The 18,428-nt window shown below is 38.9% G+C and overlaps 1 protein-coding gene across 7 annotated transcripts in view; it reads left to right on the forward strand.

The window, feature by feature from the left end:
- The window catches only part of Asxl3 (ASXL transcriptional regulator 3), a 173,996-nt gene that overhangs the window by 99,236 nt on the left and 56,332 nt on the right, over positions 1-18,428 (forward strand). For all 7 annotated transcript variants that reach the window (XM_031365075.1, XM_031365076.1, XM_031365080.1 and 4 more), the window contains one exon: positions 5,776-5,939. In XM_031365075.1, coding sequence (XP_031220935.1) covers positions 5,776-5,939 — 164 coding nt within the window. The remainder of the gene's footprint in view (positions 1-5,775; positions 5,940-18,428) is intronic.

The following is an 18,428-nucleotide window of genomic DNA, read 5'->3' on the forward strand; positions in this document are numbered from 1 at the left end:
ATACCAAGACTCTATTTTAATTAAAGTACTAAGTATAATTAATTTTAGGATAAATAAGAAACAAATTTTATTTTTTCATTCTTTCATTAAAAATAGATTTTTTTTCAGACAATGTATCTTGATTATGGTTTTCTTTCCCCCAGCTCCTCCAAGATTTCTCTCTGCTCCCCTCTCATAGGAATCCACACCCTTTCTGTTATCAGATAGGCATTTACAGAATAACAATAAAATTAAACAAAACAAAACAAACTGGAATTAGGACAAAACATACAAAAGCACCAAAGAAAAAACACAAGGCACACTTGTTCTTACACACAGGAACCCCCTAAAAACACAAAGTCAGAAGCTATAATATATATGAAAAAGACCCTAAGGTTTAAAGATCATTTTTCTTTTTGCTCTGTCAAAACCTTATGAAACAAAGAAATTGCCAATGAGTTTGCTTTGTGTTGGTCATCTACTACTGGGCTTGGAGTATGGCCTCCAGTGGTTTATCTCCAGCAAATCTCTGTTGGAGAGAACTGAGTTTTCCTTTTGGAGTGGTTATCAATTAGACATAGCTTGGAAGGAAGGAAGGAAGGAAGGAAGGAAGGAAGGAAGGAAGGAAGGAAGGAAGGAAGGAAGGAAGGAAGGAAGGGAGGGAGGAAGGGAGGGAGGAAGGAAGGATTAAACACTGTCTTAAAATCTATCTGTAGCTATCCAAAGTCATTAGAACTGTGAAAAGCTGGCTGAGCAAATCAAGATGTCTCTTGCAGAGGATAGTGGCCTGAGTTCAGACCTGGGAACCCACATACTAAAAGGGAAGAACTGACTGCTAAAGGTTTGGTTACAAGGCCTGAACTTCTTAAACCCTGGCTCCTCGTTTACTGGATTCATAGCTCCCCGTTAGATTATTCATACAGTTCATTTATATAGGCTTTCTTGGTTTGGGGTTTTTATTACTCTATTTTATCACCTATTATAGTATTTTCTGTAAAACTATACTCTTTGAAAAACTACCTTTCTCCTCAGAGGTCTCTTTGGAGGTTTATTTAGACATGGGGTACACTAGAATTGATTTTGAGTATTTTGTGTGTTTCTTCTCTGTGCCTTTCTCTTCCTTGGGATATTTCACACCTACTTATGCATGTTCCTAGCAGGAAATATGAGTCTTAAAGCCAGCACACTCCTCCTGATACACAAATGCATGTGTCAAGGTGGGATGTGGGTGTAGAACTCTCTGAATACATTACAACAAAGCTGAACACATGCCCGTGATTCTTATCATGGAATGGACCATCAAGTGCAGCCTTACTATGGCTTCACCTGTCTTCTCTGCTGCTACAACTCTCTAGGCTAAGTGTCTGGGAATTAGGCACTAAAGTGACTTCATACTTTTCCTTCTGTGGGCACTGTAGGGAGATGTTCAGCACCGGCTTTAATGAGATAAGACAATCATATATAATTGGATTGTTCTTAAGCCAATTAAGAGTACATGTGTAAGGATAATTAAAATGGAATTAAACATTCTCTGTAAGAACAAATTTAGTTAATGTGTTCACTCTTTTCTTCAGAATTATAAAACATAGCTTTGTCTTAGGTGGAGATTTTGGACACACAAATTTAGTTTATTTGGTTTAGTCATAAATGACTGTGTGTCAATGGGAGTGGTTGAGGCTCTTCCTCCCCTTTTTCCTCCTCTTCCTCCTCTCCTTTCATTAAGAGAGTTCAGGACAAAGATAAAGTTATCTACAGCTACATTAAATTAGTTATTAAATTCTTTATGTTTTGTTAATTGTATGTATGTGAGAGAAAGCCTACTGATAACACTTTTATGTTTAACTTTGTTTTCTATCTTAAAGTTGACTTAGGAAATGTATAAACTTAAAATAGTTTAGGGCTTGGGGATTTGGATGAGTAGATATAGTATTTCTTGCACCAGGCTGACAACCTGAGTTTGGTTTCTAACACTCATGTCAAAAGCTAGCCTTGAAGGCATACACATGTAATCGCAGTTCCCAGAAGGATCTGTGGGGCTCGCTGTCATGGAACATAGCCAATTGCTGATTCCCTTCCCTCACTGAGAGACTCTGTCCTAGAAGAATTAGGTGGAGAGCAATTGAGAAGGACTCCCTGTGTCACCTCTAGCTACCCAAAGATGTGCTTGCCCTGCACACATGCACCCACATACATCCCTTCTCCCTCCTATACATGAATATGTACATAACAATAAACCAGTTTATCTTTATTTAGTGAGTATCAAATGTGCAAAATACTGTATTGTTCCTTTAAAAATCTGCTTTTAATTTTATCTACCCATTAAATCATATATGTATCAAGAACCATGTTCCCATTTTTATTACTACTTATGTTTATGCAGTTTCTTCTCAGAAATTTCTGAATTCATTAGCTTAATTAAAAAACAATCTTTTTATATTGATAGATATCATTATTCTTTTCTACCACATTGATTTCTACTCTTATTTTTTATATAATTAAATCTCTTGTGTTTTCATTCAACAATTGATGTTTATTTTTAGTTCATGACTTGAGTTTTTAACTCATGAATTTTCAAACTTTTTCTCTCCCACCTAAAATAGACAATTTAGTTATTAAATCAGTTGAGAAGCATTTTTATAAATACTGGAATTATTTTACTTTGAATTCTGAAGTATTGTAGAGCCTGGGAATGTCCAAACGTACACTAGATATGAGGATGGTTGAACTCTTTCCCTTTGGACAGAAAGATGTGGTTTATGATAATAGAGCAGTATTTTTTGAGACTCACTGTCCAGTTGTGGTGCAGTCCCTTGCTATTTCTTGAATAACAAATAGCACAATGCCTGCACTTAACAGCTTAGTGCAGTTCCCTGTGTTCAGTTTATTGCATGAGTATTGTTGTTGCTTTATGAAAGGTTTCTGTGTTTTTTAATTAAGATTATAATTTAGTTTTTAGCCACATCTCTTGAGACTTCTCCTACCATTTTGAGGATGCTCTAGTTTCTTATTTCTCTCAGCTTTATGTTTTGAGGCTGTCCTGTGCATTCAGAAGCTCAGGTCATTATTTCTTATACATGGACTGGATGGTCAGTTTCATTCTTGGTAATGTTCTTTTTGTTGTTTTAAATCTGTTATTGGTATTTTTCAAATTATCTAGGTGAGTTTTTAACTATCTCTTGAAAAGAGTAGATATCTGGACTTTTTCCATTTTAACTCTAATATAAAATTCTGGCTATGTTGGTTGTGATTTTCTTGGTCTTAATTTTAATTTTCCTTTCTTCTTCTTCAATGCCTGCTCTTTGGCTGATGTTTCTCTTCTGTTCACTAGTTTGGAAATGTGTTTGCTTTCTGATCTTCTGAGGCTATTTATAGAGTTTTTAAAAATGTTACTCTCACTGCCTACATTTTGTTCATATTCTCATTTCCTGCACACCTTCTTAGTCTTATACATGTAATTTACTTCTACATTGCTTTAACTTCTGTCAGTCCTTGGCATTATTCTCTACAATTAGCACTTGTATAAGGAGCCGTGGTCACATGACTTTTACTTCACCATTGCTGCTACAGTTGTTTATTCCCTTCTTTGGTAGAAACTCTTGGTCAATAACAACCTGTAGTAACTTGATCAGCAAGATTTTCTTCGGGATAGAATTTCTGTTTGGGATCTTTAACTATTCTTAAATGTTGACATTTGAAAATCCCAGTTACAATGAAATTCCATGTTTACCTTTGTTTTCTCTTGGCCCTGTGAAGATACCACACTTTTTCTGTTATTTACTACAGAGTATTTGTGCATCCCATCACTGTTCCTGATGATTATTTCTTGGACAAAAATGTCTGCAAAGAATTTTTATTTTTTGATATTTGGACATTTTTCAATTCAGATGGAAATTGGAATGAGTACACATCTTTCATGAAATTTGGTGTTCTGCTTTCGCTGAGAGCACTTACTTAAACAAGGTTTAAACCCTCAGTGGTTTTAGATATCACCTCTCTGCCCTCCTCTGCCTTTCTCATTCTTAAGCCACTGTAGATGGGCATTCGGATTGTGTATAAGAGTACCTGTATTTCTTTGTTTTAAATTATTGCTTGAGAATTTCAATATATGTGTCATTGTTTGATTAAATCCATTCAGTTCCCTCCCTCCACCTTCAATGTGCTCCATACACCACTACCACCACTTGTCTTCCCAATTCATAGGCTCTCTTTCAAACTTGTCGAATATACTTCGTGTTGCCTCCATACATATGGTGCTAAGGTCATCCATGAGAACATGGAAAGCCTATTGATGGTTACAACCATTAAAATAAAAAAAAAGTGAAAAGTAAAACAAACACAAAATCTTTTTTCTCAACAGCCATCAACTGCCAGTAGCTTTTCAGCCCAATCGACAAAACAGAATTCACATGAAGTATTGTCAGTTGGGCTAACTGCCCAATGGCTGGGTAGTCATAGGCGCTGCTACTCTTATTTGCTATATTAACATATTAGACTGCCTCCTAAATGCTGGCCTTTATACCTATAGATTACTTCTGTTCTCAACCTTTGTCAGAGAACTTTTTGTAGTCCTGACTAATGCTGAGGCTCATGACTGACCAGTATTACTTGCATTTTTGTCTTCAGTCTTACTTTTATGTTTAATCATTTAAAACAATGATCAGCATGTTGTTCGTTCATTTGTTTTCTGTAACCAACCAGTAAATAAGTGGTAGCAGTTTTACACTGGACTGTATTTCTACTACAGCTCTCTCTAGGCATCATGTCACAAAAGGAGAACAGAACAAGCGACAAAGCACCAGGAATGTCCTGTTCTAGCAAAACTGTATTCAGCAGCAAAGGCATTGGACTACAGGTAGCTTAGAGACTGCACTGCACTGACCTTTGAGTCAAAGTGTACTCTACAATCATAGGTAGCCCAAGTTCCAGACAGTTGTTCTTCTGTTGTAAATATCAGCTGTCAGTGCATAGAGCGTGTTTCATTTATTCTGATTTCCAGTTAAGAAGCCTGCACACAGATTCCAGTGGACACTAGAGTGCCTTGAGTTGGGGAATGATTTGGAACAGTATACTTGCCCCTCAGATCTCACATCTGGAGTTTTTATCAGCATTTGTTTATTAAATTATCATTCTCAAAATATACCTTGAATGGAAATCTTATAAAAACGATCTGTTCTTACTACATGGCCTGAAATGTGGTGGGAACACACAACTGATATTGCTGTCGTCTGTTTGTTAAAACTAAGAGTACTGAACACAGATGTAGCTCAGTGGGAGAGAATTTGCTGAGCATCTTCAATCCCCCTGTGTTCAATGCCTAGCACTGAAAAAGATAGAAAATTAAATTAATAATATGTTACTATCATTAGAGTTATGTTTTAGAGAACATACAAAATGTATTCATTTGTGCTTCTAAATGTTTTGCAAATTCTGATGAATTTGCAATTTATAATTACCTATACCACATACTCAGGAACCCTAGGCATGAGGATTGCAACAAGTTCAAGGCCGCTTTGAATTCAAAGTGAGCTTCAGGCATGCCTGCATTGCAGTGTAAGATTCTGTTTTGGAGAAACAAAAGCAATAAAAAAAATAAATAAAACATCCTGGTACTCAAATAAATTCTTATTAAAATATACCTAAGGTAGACATAAGCCTTACTAATGAAGATTTTATTTCCTGATTTCTTCTCCAGAAATCATTTTAGAAGTGATAGAAATAAATATGTGACTGGATGTTTTTTCATATGTACGTGTTTCTTCACTCTGTAGTAAACTCATAACTCTTTATTCATCACAGGACACTTGAAATGGACCAAAGCTGAGGACATTGACATAGAAACCCCTGGCTCTATCCTTGTCAACACTAACCTGAGGGCACTGATAAATAAGCACACATTCGCCTCGTTCCCTCAGCATTTCCAGCAGTATCTCCTGCTTCTGCTCCCAGAAGTGGACAGGCAGGTAAGTGACGCTCAACCCAGCCCCCAGCAGACTGAGCAGTGGCTGGGCTGTTGTCAAGGCGACTGGCGTCTGGGTGGACTGCTCAGCCCAACGTAGTGTATAATTTATTTAATCTGTTTAGTGATGGCTGCTGGTTAAGTTCTTTGGTCTGCCAAAATAGAACTATTATTTTTTAAATTCTTAGTAATGAGCCTATTCAAAATTCAAATCACAGTACACTCCGGTAGAATAAAAACTCACATTGGGAAAGAGAAAAAGAGAAATCAAACATTTCACTATCAAATAAATCTTTGAAGTAGCTGCTCTTTTGCCTGGAGGGAATATTGAAATTTGGTAATAAAAAAAGCCAGGCTTTCTGAGAAATTATGTTAATGTTTTTACTCTGATTCTTTCCAAAAGGCATTTAAAATTTATGTTTGCATTTTCTTTCTGCAAGCCTGTCATCAATAATATGATGTCTAAAAATAATCACCTTTTATCTTGCTGGTATAGCTACAGATGTCCTAAATATAATTTTAGAAAGCTTCTAAAGTAAAGAAACACAAATGCAGATATGTAAAAGGAGGCATCAGTCATCTTGCAAACTGTTCTGTCAGGAAAGAGAAGGGAAAAACTCTTCATATAAATTTTTATTAAATGTCACAAAAAGTATTATATGCTATCTTTAAAACATTTCTTTCTGATTCTTTTTTATTGGCATAGAATATTCATTGTTCTGTAATTCGTATCTCAGTAAACTCTGAGACTGTACATTTTTCAGTTCATTGTTTAACTAGCATATGTGTGCCTATGAATTCACATGTTATAATGCCCAGCTGTGAACTGAATTAAGCATCATTGATTCCATACTTCTATACAACTCCGCATAATTTTGATAGCTTTCTAAAATGGTTTAGCTTTCTGCAAGTTGGTCCATCGTTTTTATATAAACTTCTTTATGGTAACTAATAGTTTGTTAAAATTCTTACAGAGTTCTTTAATATATTCATCTTTCCAAAAAGATTAATTTGACTTCAGATACATTTCATTGGGGAGTTTGCCACTGTTTTACAAAAAAGTTCATAATCTTTTATGGTGAATCTAATATGTTTTAGAAGCTTTAGGATAGTAGACAGTAAGTTTTTAATCAATGCCTATGTCATGAATGATTAAATACACTCTACTTGGATCATGTACATTTTACAAATCACCAAAGCACAAGGAGAAATAGACAAGCTGAGACCGATAAAAGCCCACAGTGCTTTTCTAAGCACAAATGCAAATGGAAATATCAGAGACAGACTTAAGATTCTTCCTTTAACCTGCAGATGCAGTCAGAATAGGAATCAAATGGGTAGAAAAATACCAGGAGAAGGGAGATGCAGAATTACAAAAATCAAGAGACTGGTGGGACTCTATTATAGGAAGAATAGTAGAAATGATTGTGTAAAGACACCAGGAATGCATTCTGGAAGATTTCTAAGTATCAAATCAGGGTCTGAGCTTTTTCCAGGGCTGTCTGCTATGAAAACTGAGGTCCTTTGAGTAGAGTGTAGCCTAATAATACCATTGCTTTTAAAGACATTTTCATGTAATTGGCTTTGTTAGGTAACATTCTACTCCCCCTCATTCCTAGTGTTTACTGATTTATGGACTGATGAGTTGATTTCCTTATGAAATTTCCATACACATGTATAATATTGCTTATTGTATCATACCCCCGCCTCTACCAGATTCTTACTACCACCTCGTATTGGTGGGCTTCCTCTTCCCGAAGACTGTCCCTCCATCCTCATGACATTTGAAGAACACTGTTTTTTAAGGCAGTAATTTCCCAGTACTGAGAAGGAATGCCAAACATGGGGGAAATGAGAGCAGGAGTATTCAGTATATGATGATCAGGAAGAATCAGTTCCCAAAGTTTAAGAATGGAGGGTTTGAGAGGGATTGTCATGGAAATTAAAAATGAAAATATAGTCATCATCATCCTTCTCTCATGCTCCTCCTCCTTTTCCTCTTCTTCCTCCTCTTCTTCCTCACCCTCATCTTCTTCGTCTTCTTCCTCCTAAAATATATGTAAGTTCAGATTTGCTTCATAACCTTTGAAGGAAGGTAGAGGGACTAGTCATGGATATACTTTTTATTTGTTTAGCTTAGAATTCGAGAGTCAAAAAGCTTTGGAGATTCGTTAGTGGCATGTACAGTTGTTTTCTACACTTTGACATGCATGTGATTAATCTTGTTGACACTAAGATATAGCAGGCATTCCATACGCAGTAAGTACTAGTGGAATGAAGAAATAACAAATTGTCCTAGATTTACCCAAGGATGCAGTAACCCACGACACCATGGCGTGATCCTGATATTTTATTCAAACTGCAGCAGTTTCTATTACTCCATTTTTTTTAGCTACTGTAAGAAAGAAATATAAATAAATTTGGCACAATACCCATTCTTGAATAACATTTAGCCCTTTGGGAGATTATTTATTCAAGAAATACAGAGCATCCATTGAATGTTGTTTACTTGATGAATGCAGAAACTGTGAGTCAGTTGTGTGGCTTTCTTTATAATTATGGAATAATATTAATGCCTGCATAGGTGCACACTAAATTTAGTAAGATGACTGGGGCACATAAGTGTCAAAACAGAAGCACAAAGTCCCTTGAAATCATTGCAAATGAAAACAGTTCATCCAAATGCAGTATTAGAGATAACTGTGGTGAGGAATCGCTATGGAGCTAAGCCTTAAAGAACTGGACCGCGCTTTTTAAGTAGAGAGCATCTTCCAGAAGGGACATATGACATTACAAACTGTACACAGAAAGGTCCAGTACACTCCGTCCTTCTGTGTGACTAATATCATTCCCAGAGGAATTCTAAGACACTCTGAAGGAGAGCCCCCTGTCCAGCAAACCTCAAGACCTGGTTGCAGGCTACATAGACTATTGGAACTATTGTGAAATCAGTGGGAACCGTAAAAGATTTTTCAAATGAGAAGCAACACATACATGTAATTACTTATTTAGATATTTTAGTGCCTAGACCTAGAGGAGAAGAAGAGGGTTAAACTAATTGCAATGCTTATTTTCCCGAAGGAGTTAGTAACCCTGAGAGTGACTGACAGGACAGGCAGAAAAGTGAGGCAAGGAGAACTGGGCTACAGACACTGCAGTTGTGGGGATAAGAGAGAGTGGCCTGACCTTGGCCATTAAACTTGGAAACACAGAGGACAGAATTCTATCCATATTTCACCCCAGAATGAGTAGGTTCAAATGGCGGACTGCCTGTGATGTGCGGGCTCCTGAAATCACATAAAACAGCTGAGATTTTCTCTTCAAGAATTTGGAAGGATATCGCCTGCTATTGGCTTTGTCAGCATTTGGAAGAGAGAAATTTTGACTATATTTTCGCTCTATTTGCCTTCTCCCCTACCTTCTCTATTTCTCCCAATCTCCCTCCCCCTTTCTCTCTCTCTCCTTTCTCTTCTAAACCAAGTGGGCTTTATACTGTCCCCTGGGGGGGGAGCTAATGTACATATGACTTGATACGAGCTGCCTAAGGTACAGCTGTCAGGGTTTAGCTAAAAAGTTTCCAGATTGCTGCAACCAGGAATGAGGAAAGCATGAGAATATGATCTGATTGCATTTGTTTATTTGAGCCCGTGGACAGGTCTATAATTATATGAAACCCCTAGGAGTTTTACTGGATTATAAACTTCCACCCAAAGCTTGAAATTCCTAACTCTCATGTTTTTCTTCCCCAAATATTCCAAGTTTCTTCCTTCTTACTAGCCTAAGACAACCTTGTAGTATCCCTAACTTCAGACATTTGCAAAGTGGAGGTTATTACATGATTGTATTCTTAAATACAAAACCAACATCTCTCCATTCGTCTTGCCACTGCCAGCTCCTAGGAAGACAAGCTCTGCACCCCGCTCTGCCTTTTCTCCACTCTGTTCAGAAGGCTGTTTGCCTCCAACCATGAATTATTTACTGCTAATTGTTTTATTACAGTGTTACATCTGGTTTGGCATTTGAAGTGACTCTTCATATTTTATACAGCAAGTAACAGAAAAATCTATCTTAAACTGACTAAAGCCTAAAAGTGATTTATTGGTTCAGGTACATGAGGTCAGTTTATAAGCGTATGGTTTTGGTTCTTAACCTTGGGATTTGGTTATTGCAAAGGAGCTGTTGCATTATTTGTTGCATTATTTGGCTAAGTGAATTTTGTAAGTGAGTTGATGTTTTAAGTATGAATGCCTTTGTGATAGGTTTATTATAATGAAGACGTTTACCTCTTGCCTCACCTTCATGAAGAAATGAATCTATTTCAGTATTTAAAACAAAAGCACCAAGAATCACACTCACGGTTGCTGCTGATGTCACCTCCTCTCCGCTCTCGTATCAAACCATGATTCTAGCTCAGAGAATGGAAGACACAGACAGGCTTGAGTCAATGCGGTCCTGCTCTTGGAACAGTGTTTTCAGTGCTCCTGCTGTGAAGTTGTACGCTTGTATTAGGGTCAGAGTCACTTTGAAAGTTTTTTTTTTTTTAAGAAGTTTTGTTTGAGGCTGCACAGTAGGAATGGATGGGTGGTTCATAGGTAACTAACTATACCTTCAAAAGAGAGGGTAAATTGAGTTTCACAGCTCCCCGATGCTACTCACAGCAGCCCAAGGGGGTCCCTGGACTTTTAAGAGCCTTTGCTCTGGACAGACTTGGTTTTGGACTGTGTGGTGTGGACTGTGAAAAGACTTCAGAACTAGTTGGCTTATGAGGAAGAGTTGGAAATTATATTAAAGATACCTAAGATACCATAAAATCGGCATAAGCGGGTGGATTGGAGGAAAGGCTATGCTCAGAATAAAAAAGGATGCAGAGCAGAACCTCTCCGGTCATTGCTTTCACTATAGTCATTCATAGGAATAGACAGGGCAATGGTAGAGTTTGAGCACTGTCTTATCACTAACTCCTAAGTAACTGATAAATGAAAGGGCTCCCTAAAGATCATTTACCTTTACTCTAAACAAAATTAAAAGTTTGTGATTCAGAGGCCACCTCTATGAAGAGTGGGACTCTACCCAAATCATGAACCTTCAAGCTTCAAGCCTGAGTCATTGCCACTTTAACATGTATACACACACACACACACACACACACACACACACACACACACACGTATGAAAGGAATCTTAGGGCAGCCTTTTCAGCAGATGTTAATCATGCTAGAGTTCTTGTTTCAGCTGGTGAGGGGGTCTCAATTGAACTCTAAGTTAAAGGACTTCCTCTCCCTTTTCACATGCGTTTTCAGAGACACACCTCAAATTAGCTCAGTCCTGGCCTTTTTCATACCCTGTCCTCTCCCTGGCTTTCTATCTTATATCAGGACCAAGTAGTGAATCTTTGGTTTGTCCTTCAGATCAACATTTCAATCTCCTTTACTCTGACTTGTTTCATATCTTAATGAGAGCAGACACTGCAGTCCTCAGGGGCTGTCACTCCCTCCTCCTCCTCCTCCTCCTCCTCCTCCTCTTCCTCCTCCTCTTTGTCCTCTCCTCAATCTCCCCCTTTGGACCCCTCTACATCATCCTTCTAAAACCTATAAAACATTGCATTTCTGTTTCTGGCCTAGCGAATTACTCTTCTTCTCACCCAATATATTAGGATATTAGAGGTAGTGGCATATGTGTCACAGAAAAACAGAAAGGGAACTATTTAGGTGAAGGAAGAGGGATAGTGACAGACAAGGAGGAGGAATGTAGAGGCCAGTGCGGGCTGATAAAAATACCATGACATTGGGCTGGAGAGATAGCTCCTCTGCTAAGAGCACTGACTGCTCTTCCAGAGGTCCTGAGTTCAATTCCCGGCAACCACATGGTGATTCACAACCATCTCTAATGGGATCTGATATCCTCTTCTGGTGTGTCTGAAGAGACTGATGGTGTACTCACATACATAAAATAAATAATAAGTCTTAAAAAAAAATACCATGACATGTCTGTATAATAAAACACAGAAGTTACAGACTTCCTCTCCATAAGCCCAGTATAAGCAGCAGAGACCAGAGTTTAGAAGTAATGGTTTCTTTGTGATCTGAGCTCCAGCCAAAGTTAGCCAGAAGTCCCCAGCGAGATCCCTTTGATCAACAAGGTCATGTACAGATCTGTGACTCTATTCAGTGTTGTTGCTGCTGTCTGCTGTCTGGAATAGACATTAGTCTTACCATGACACCTTTGAAGACTGTAAGCCAATCTGGGTTGGTATAGTATTTTCTCCTGATCAGAATCAAATTACAGTCCTTGGGAGGAAGACGGTAAATGGATCTATGTTCTTGCATGTTGCTGCTCAATTTCACTAATGAAAAACTATCCTTCCCTCTTTGAAACCAAATAGTATTTTAAGGAAGTTAATTTTACCCATGTAAATATCTTGTTGCTCTTCAGACATCCCACTTACTAATTTATATTTGTTTTTAATGGGTTATTATCCTTAAATTGTCCCACACCAGGCAGCAGGAGACCATTAAAAGTGGCTCCTGCCAATGGAGCTGAGGGGTTTGCAGCCCCTTAAGACGAACAACAATATGAACTAAGTAGTACCCTCAGAGCTCCCAGGGTCTCAACCACCAACCAAAGACTGCACATGGAGGGGTCTGATTGTTCTGGCAGCATGTGTATAGTAGAAGATTGCAAATTCGATCATCAATAGGAGGAGAGGACCTCGGCCCTGTGAAGGTTCTGTGCCCCAGTGTAGGGAAATGCCAGGGCCAATAAGTGGGAGAGGGTGGGGTGGCAGGCATGGGGAGGGGGGAGGCAACAGGGGTTTGTTTTTGTTGTTTTTGTTTGTTTCTTTGTTTTTTTGGAGGGGAAACTGGGAAAGGAGAAATTTACATGTAAATAAAGAAAATATCTAATAAAAAAAAAGTGGCTCCTGTACTCAAAGACTTGTTCTCAGCTCCTTCTTCTTTACCATGAGGCACACCAAGGTCAAGATGTTCTGATCTTGTTTTGTACATTCTTTTTTTTAATTTATTTTTATTATATATTTTCTTTATTTTCATTTTTAATTTCAAATGATATCCCCTTTCCTGGTTTCTCCTTTGGGAAAAAAAAAAATCTATTCCCTCCCCCTGGCTCATAGACATCCATTGGACTGAGCACAGGGTCCCCAATGAAAGAGCTAGAGAAAGGGCACTAAGAGATGAAGGAGTTTGCAGCCCCCTAGGAGGAACAACAATACGAACTAACCAGGACCCTCAGAGCTCCCAGGGACTAAACCACCAACCAAAGAGTATACATGGTGGGACTCATGGCCCCAGCTGCATATGTTTTGTACATTCTTGGTACCAGTCCAGGATGAACCATTTCACCAGGAAACCAGGATTTTCTTTCATGTAGTTTGGAATCCAGAAATCCAGACTTCATGAAAGATGTGCTCTTTACTCTTGAGCTATTGCTTCTCCCAGGTCTGTGACAGACAATACATGTTGGCAAAAAAAAAAAATGCATATGTCTCTATACATGTGTGTGGAGAGTTCTTTAAGTTTTTATTGGCTTCAATGAGCATCATGTAGAGAACAGTGAACTTGATTTATAACCAGTACACAGTATACATCTACTTCTATCTCTAGATGCTTTATACCTTATAAACCATTAGATAAAACCAATCTAATACTCTGTGGGTCATTTCTGTTGTTATTCTCTCAACCTGTCTCTTCTCTAATTCTTCTGAGAGAAATTAGCTTCCATTACACTTAATATGTTTAAATACTTGATGTCATCTCTCTACAGGGAGCCATTGCCTTACCTTGGGAAGTTAACCTCTCCTATGTGGATGAGTCCTCATCACATTCAGTCTCTGACTAGAGAACAGGCCCCACCTAGTCACCCACCTCTCTGATGCTCCCTCTCTCTCCTAACCAACTGCCCATCAGGACATACCCCCATGCATATGCTTCTTCACCAGTCCCAAACTTGACATTTCTGTCCAAGTGCTTTTATTGACTGCTGTCTTACTGTGCATCTATAATTCTGTGCTGTGCCACACAGACCCCTTACCTCACTACATGCACATGCATACTCGTTCACACGTGCGTGTGCGTGCGCGTGCATGTGCACACACACACACACACACACACACACACACACACACACACACACCACACATGTGGGGTAGGGTTAGGAAACTTTTATGAATCGCAACTTCAGACCTGAATTATTCAGAAGGCAAAAGAGGAGGCCCTCTGCTTTCTGATGGTTTGGGATCCACAGCTGTGGCATAAAGAGAGAAAGAAAGAAAGAAAGAAAGAAAGAAAGAAAGAAAGAAAGAAAGAAAGAAAGAAAGAAAGAAAGAAAGAAAAAGAAAAAGAAAGGTGAATCTACTCCCCATACCTTCCCTCTGTGGCCAGTGCAGGCTGGACCCCTTGAACACTCCTGCAGGGAGGTCCTCCCCACAGAGTTTTTTCTCTTCAGAGTTCTGGAAGCATTCCTCTTACCACATCAAGTCATATACCACTTTGTATTATTAGTCTGGCTTACTGTGCCTTCTTTTTTTAGTTTTCTCCCTCTTGGCTGTAGCTTTTATAAATCTTAGCTTCAATCTACTCTCCTCTAATGGTCCAACCTTGAATGAGCTGTCTATGCTTGTTGGCACTCTTGACTGACCAAACTCTTAAGTATATGGGTTGCTGGCTATTGAGCCCAGGGCCTCACACATGCTAGACAGATGTGCTACCACTGAGCTGTCTTTTCAGGCTCTTGACAAGCTTTTTTGTGAAGTTGAATCACTTGGCCATAAGCCAATCCTAGTTTTTGGAGTAGGAATAGTATATATAATTCAAATAATTATTCAGCCAGTTTTAATTTGATATTTATTTATGTAAAATGCTCTGCTAAGCACTGGTAATATAATGTTTAAAATTTACACTTCCTGTCATCCTGAACTCAGGCTGTAGTAGTGTTGTTTGTTCCCTGCTCTGGGGACCTGAAGGAACTAATTATAGTCTGAGGGCAGAGAGCTCTAGAAAGAATCAGGATATGTACCAAAGAATCATGGAGGATGACGTAAGTAGAGGCGGCAATGTATGTCAACAATAGTGCTGACCACTCACAGTGTCATTAACCTTTCCTATAAAGTGTCTGGATTGTTTATCTGCAGTTCCTATACGTGAAACTCAAGATCAAGGGTAAGACCCAGATCAGTCCAACTTCTTCCAAGTACAATCAAGGGAATCAGAACCAGAACTTCAAGTTCATGCTTGTCCCCCCTGAATCTTCCTCACTACCAGTACACAAAAGCAGATAAGGCAGAGAATTCTAGCTTCACTCAGGGAGGTTGGGATATAAGGTGAGGACACAGAGGCTACAAAGGTGAATTGGAAAACTCTTTAAGAAAGACCTCAGGACCCCTAAGCAGCTTAAATTAGACAAGGATATTTTAGTGGAGGCATGGCATGGATAGGTTCATGTTTTATAAAGAGCTTTGGTGTAGAAGTAAAGTCAGAGGATAGAGGATGGAGGTCCCACCCTTGCTATGGTCAGCCATGTTCTCTTCCTTCAGATATCCAGGCAGTAAGCCTGTGTACTCTGTCTTAGATGCTCTGCTGTATTTGCTGTCACATTTGGCAAGAGCAGTTCATTCTCACCCATGAGAACCCAAAGGTATTGTTTTACAAAGGCCTTTCATTTTAAATTATTTAAATTTGTTCTTTGATAATTTCCCTCATGTACATCATGCATTCTGGTGACTCTTACCACCGCACATTTTCTTATCCCTTTCATATCTGTTATATGATATGTTTCTTATCTGTCTTCCCTATGGGTCCCTTCCCCATGGTCATGACTTTTTGCATTGTTTTGTAACCCAGCCCACTAAGTTTCTTTAGGGTCTTCTTGAATGATCATGGGTATGAAACTATCCTCAGTGGGTGCTCATTGAAAGCCTCCCCTCCACAGGGATCCATCAGTAGACAATAATTTAGCAGGTATAAGTTTAGCCTTTATCCATGGCTGGCTGTTAGGTATAACCTTGAGCAGGTCCAGCACAGTCAATCATGGCTGCTGTGAGTTCATGGCTATTATGCCTAGAAGATAGCATTTTGTGACTGCAGGCTTTTCTTAATTCATCTGCGTGTTAAGGTGCCCTCTTTAGTTACTCTGTCATGTTTCTATTCTTTTTTGCACATATTCATTATTTGCCTGCATTTGCATAAAGATTGTGTATGTGTGTGTGTGTATGTGTGTTAAATAGGAAGAGGGTCAATAAATTATGATGGAAGGATGGATGGATGGATGGATAGATGGATGGATGGATGGATGGATGGATGGATAGATGGATGGATGGATGGATGGATGGATGGCAGGTGGGATGAATGGACAAAGGGATTAATGGATAAATGAATGAGTAGGCAGATGAGTGAATGAACTGGATGAATTAATGTAAAAATAAATAGATGTATAAATGAGTGGGTTAATGAATAAATAAATGAAGGGATGATATTAGGAACTTTAACCAGAGACATTGTGGGATTTAAAAATTTCCAGATTCATGAAGTATTGAATAAAGCAGTTGCTTTGCTCTACCACAAGCCAACAGACCAAGAATCTCAAGGAATGATAACATCTTATTCGTGGTTCTGGAGATGGAGCCCATGGCCAAAGTGCTGGTATAGATGATTCTCCAAATGCCTCTCACTCTCCTTGGTGCACACATAGGCCTCCATGGTAAGAGTGCCCCACAGTGTTTCTCCTCTAGTGATCCTAGGCTAGAACATCTCTGTAGTGACCTCATTGTTCCTTAAAGCCCTTCTCTAGATAATAGTCACACTGCAGAGCTGGAGAGATGACTCAGTGGTTATACATGCTTACTACTCTTCCAGAGCACTTGGGTTCAGATCCTAACACTCTCATTGGGTAGTAGTGCCAGGGGAGCCAATGCTGCCTTCTCTCCTCTGTAAGCACAGTACATATGACAGATACAGATATACATATGCACAAATGAAAATAAAAATCTTTAGTTATAAAATAGTCACATTATGGTTATAACCTCAGTATTTTTTAAACAAAATCACGAGCACTTAATATCTGGTTTAGAGGAGAAGAGATGTATGTCAGATATGACCTCTTGTACATTGGAGAAAGTAAATTTCCACATGTTTTAGCCTAAAACTTGAAACTATTGGTGAGGGAAGTTAAATGTGGAAGAGCTACTTCTACGTATTAACTAAACTTTCTGAATTCAAGGAGGTTAGATTACAATATAAAGGAAAACTAATTTTATACTTTTAGTGTGTGTTTGTGTGTGTGTCTGTGTGTGTGTGTGTGTGTTCGTGCATGTGCACACACATGCTTGCACATGTGTGGGCGTGTGGGTGCGTGCATGCACATACTGATTCCTGAGCTCAATGAGAGCAGCAAAGGAGGAAGAACATAGTAAGTGTGCAATCTGAGTCTGTTTGCTCAGAGAATGAAGACAGTCTGGAAGGCAGCGTGATGGACCAGGATAAGAATTCAGTATACCTAGGGAAGTGACAGCTGAGTCATGTTGATGCTGAGGTTAAATGGTGGTTGGCAAAGCTGCTCTCCTTACCTGTTTACACCCTAACAATGCTAATGAATTTTTTGTGCAGTTACCTTGGTAACAGATAAGCTGAAAGTTAGTTTTCTCAAGAGTAAGATAATTTTCTAATTCTTAAGCGATGGATTTGCAGAAGACGAGAGGAGGTTTGTGCGATGCTTATTGACCGACACACAGTAGGACTAGGGCTGGTGAGGCTGAAAGGATGGAGCTGCACCAAATGGAGGTGTGGGAAGAAGTAGTATAGGTCTCAAGGAAGAAAAGTATCTTATCTGTTCAGTGTTAACGTCCAGCAGAACAGTTTGCATGTGCTCAGCTAGATAAACATGACACAAAACTTTCTTCAGTTACAGAACTCTGATTCTGACTTCAAGTGAGAAAACCCCAGAGGATCAGGGTCAGGGCAAGTGAGGAGGCAGAAATTACCTACCCTCTGTCAAGTCTCCACATGCAAAAGGAAAAAAAATGCCTCCAAAATCTCAATGCTTGGCTTTTTGGCCAGCTGTGCATTTGTGCCTTTCTCTGCAGATGTGCTGGGAGAATTTTTAGAGGCTCCCTGATGATGCACGGCAAATCTTCCTTTAAGAATTTGCACTTTATCAACGTGTCTACATAGAACAATTTTGTGACCTTTTAAAAATATATGGCAGCTGGTGGAATAAATGTCACCTAAAGTGGAGTCCTATTTAGGCTTTTATTACACTTTCAAATTGAACCTCGCTGACGAATGCTGTTGCCACGCCTGTCACCTGAATCATTTTTAAGTGATGATCTTCCCCACCTCCATTTGGTGGCATCGGGGCAAACAGGGCTGTCTGCAAACCTTTATCAGACCATCCCCCAACAGCATCTCAATAAATGATTCCTTTTATTTTTGACCAAGTGGTAATTGCAGCATTTTAGACCGTTCTGACTCCTCACAGGGTTTTT

This window comes from Mastomys coucha, unplaced genomic scaffold, assembly GCF_008632895.1.
Source record: "Mastomys coucha isolate ucsf_1 unplaced genomic scaffold, UCSF_Mcou_1 pScaffold13, whole genome shotgun sequence".
In the NCBI taxonomy this organism is placed as follows: domain Eukaryota; kingdom Metazoa; phylum Chordata; class Mammalia; order Rodentia; family Muridae; genus Mastomys; species Mastomys coucha.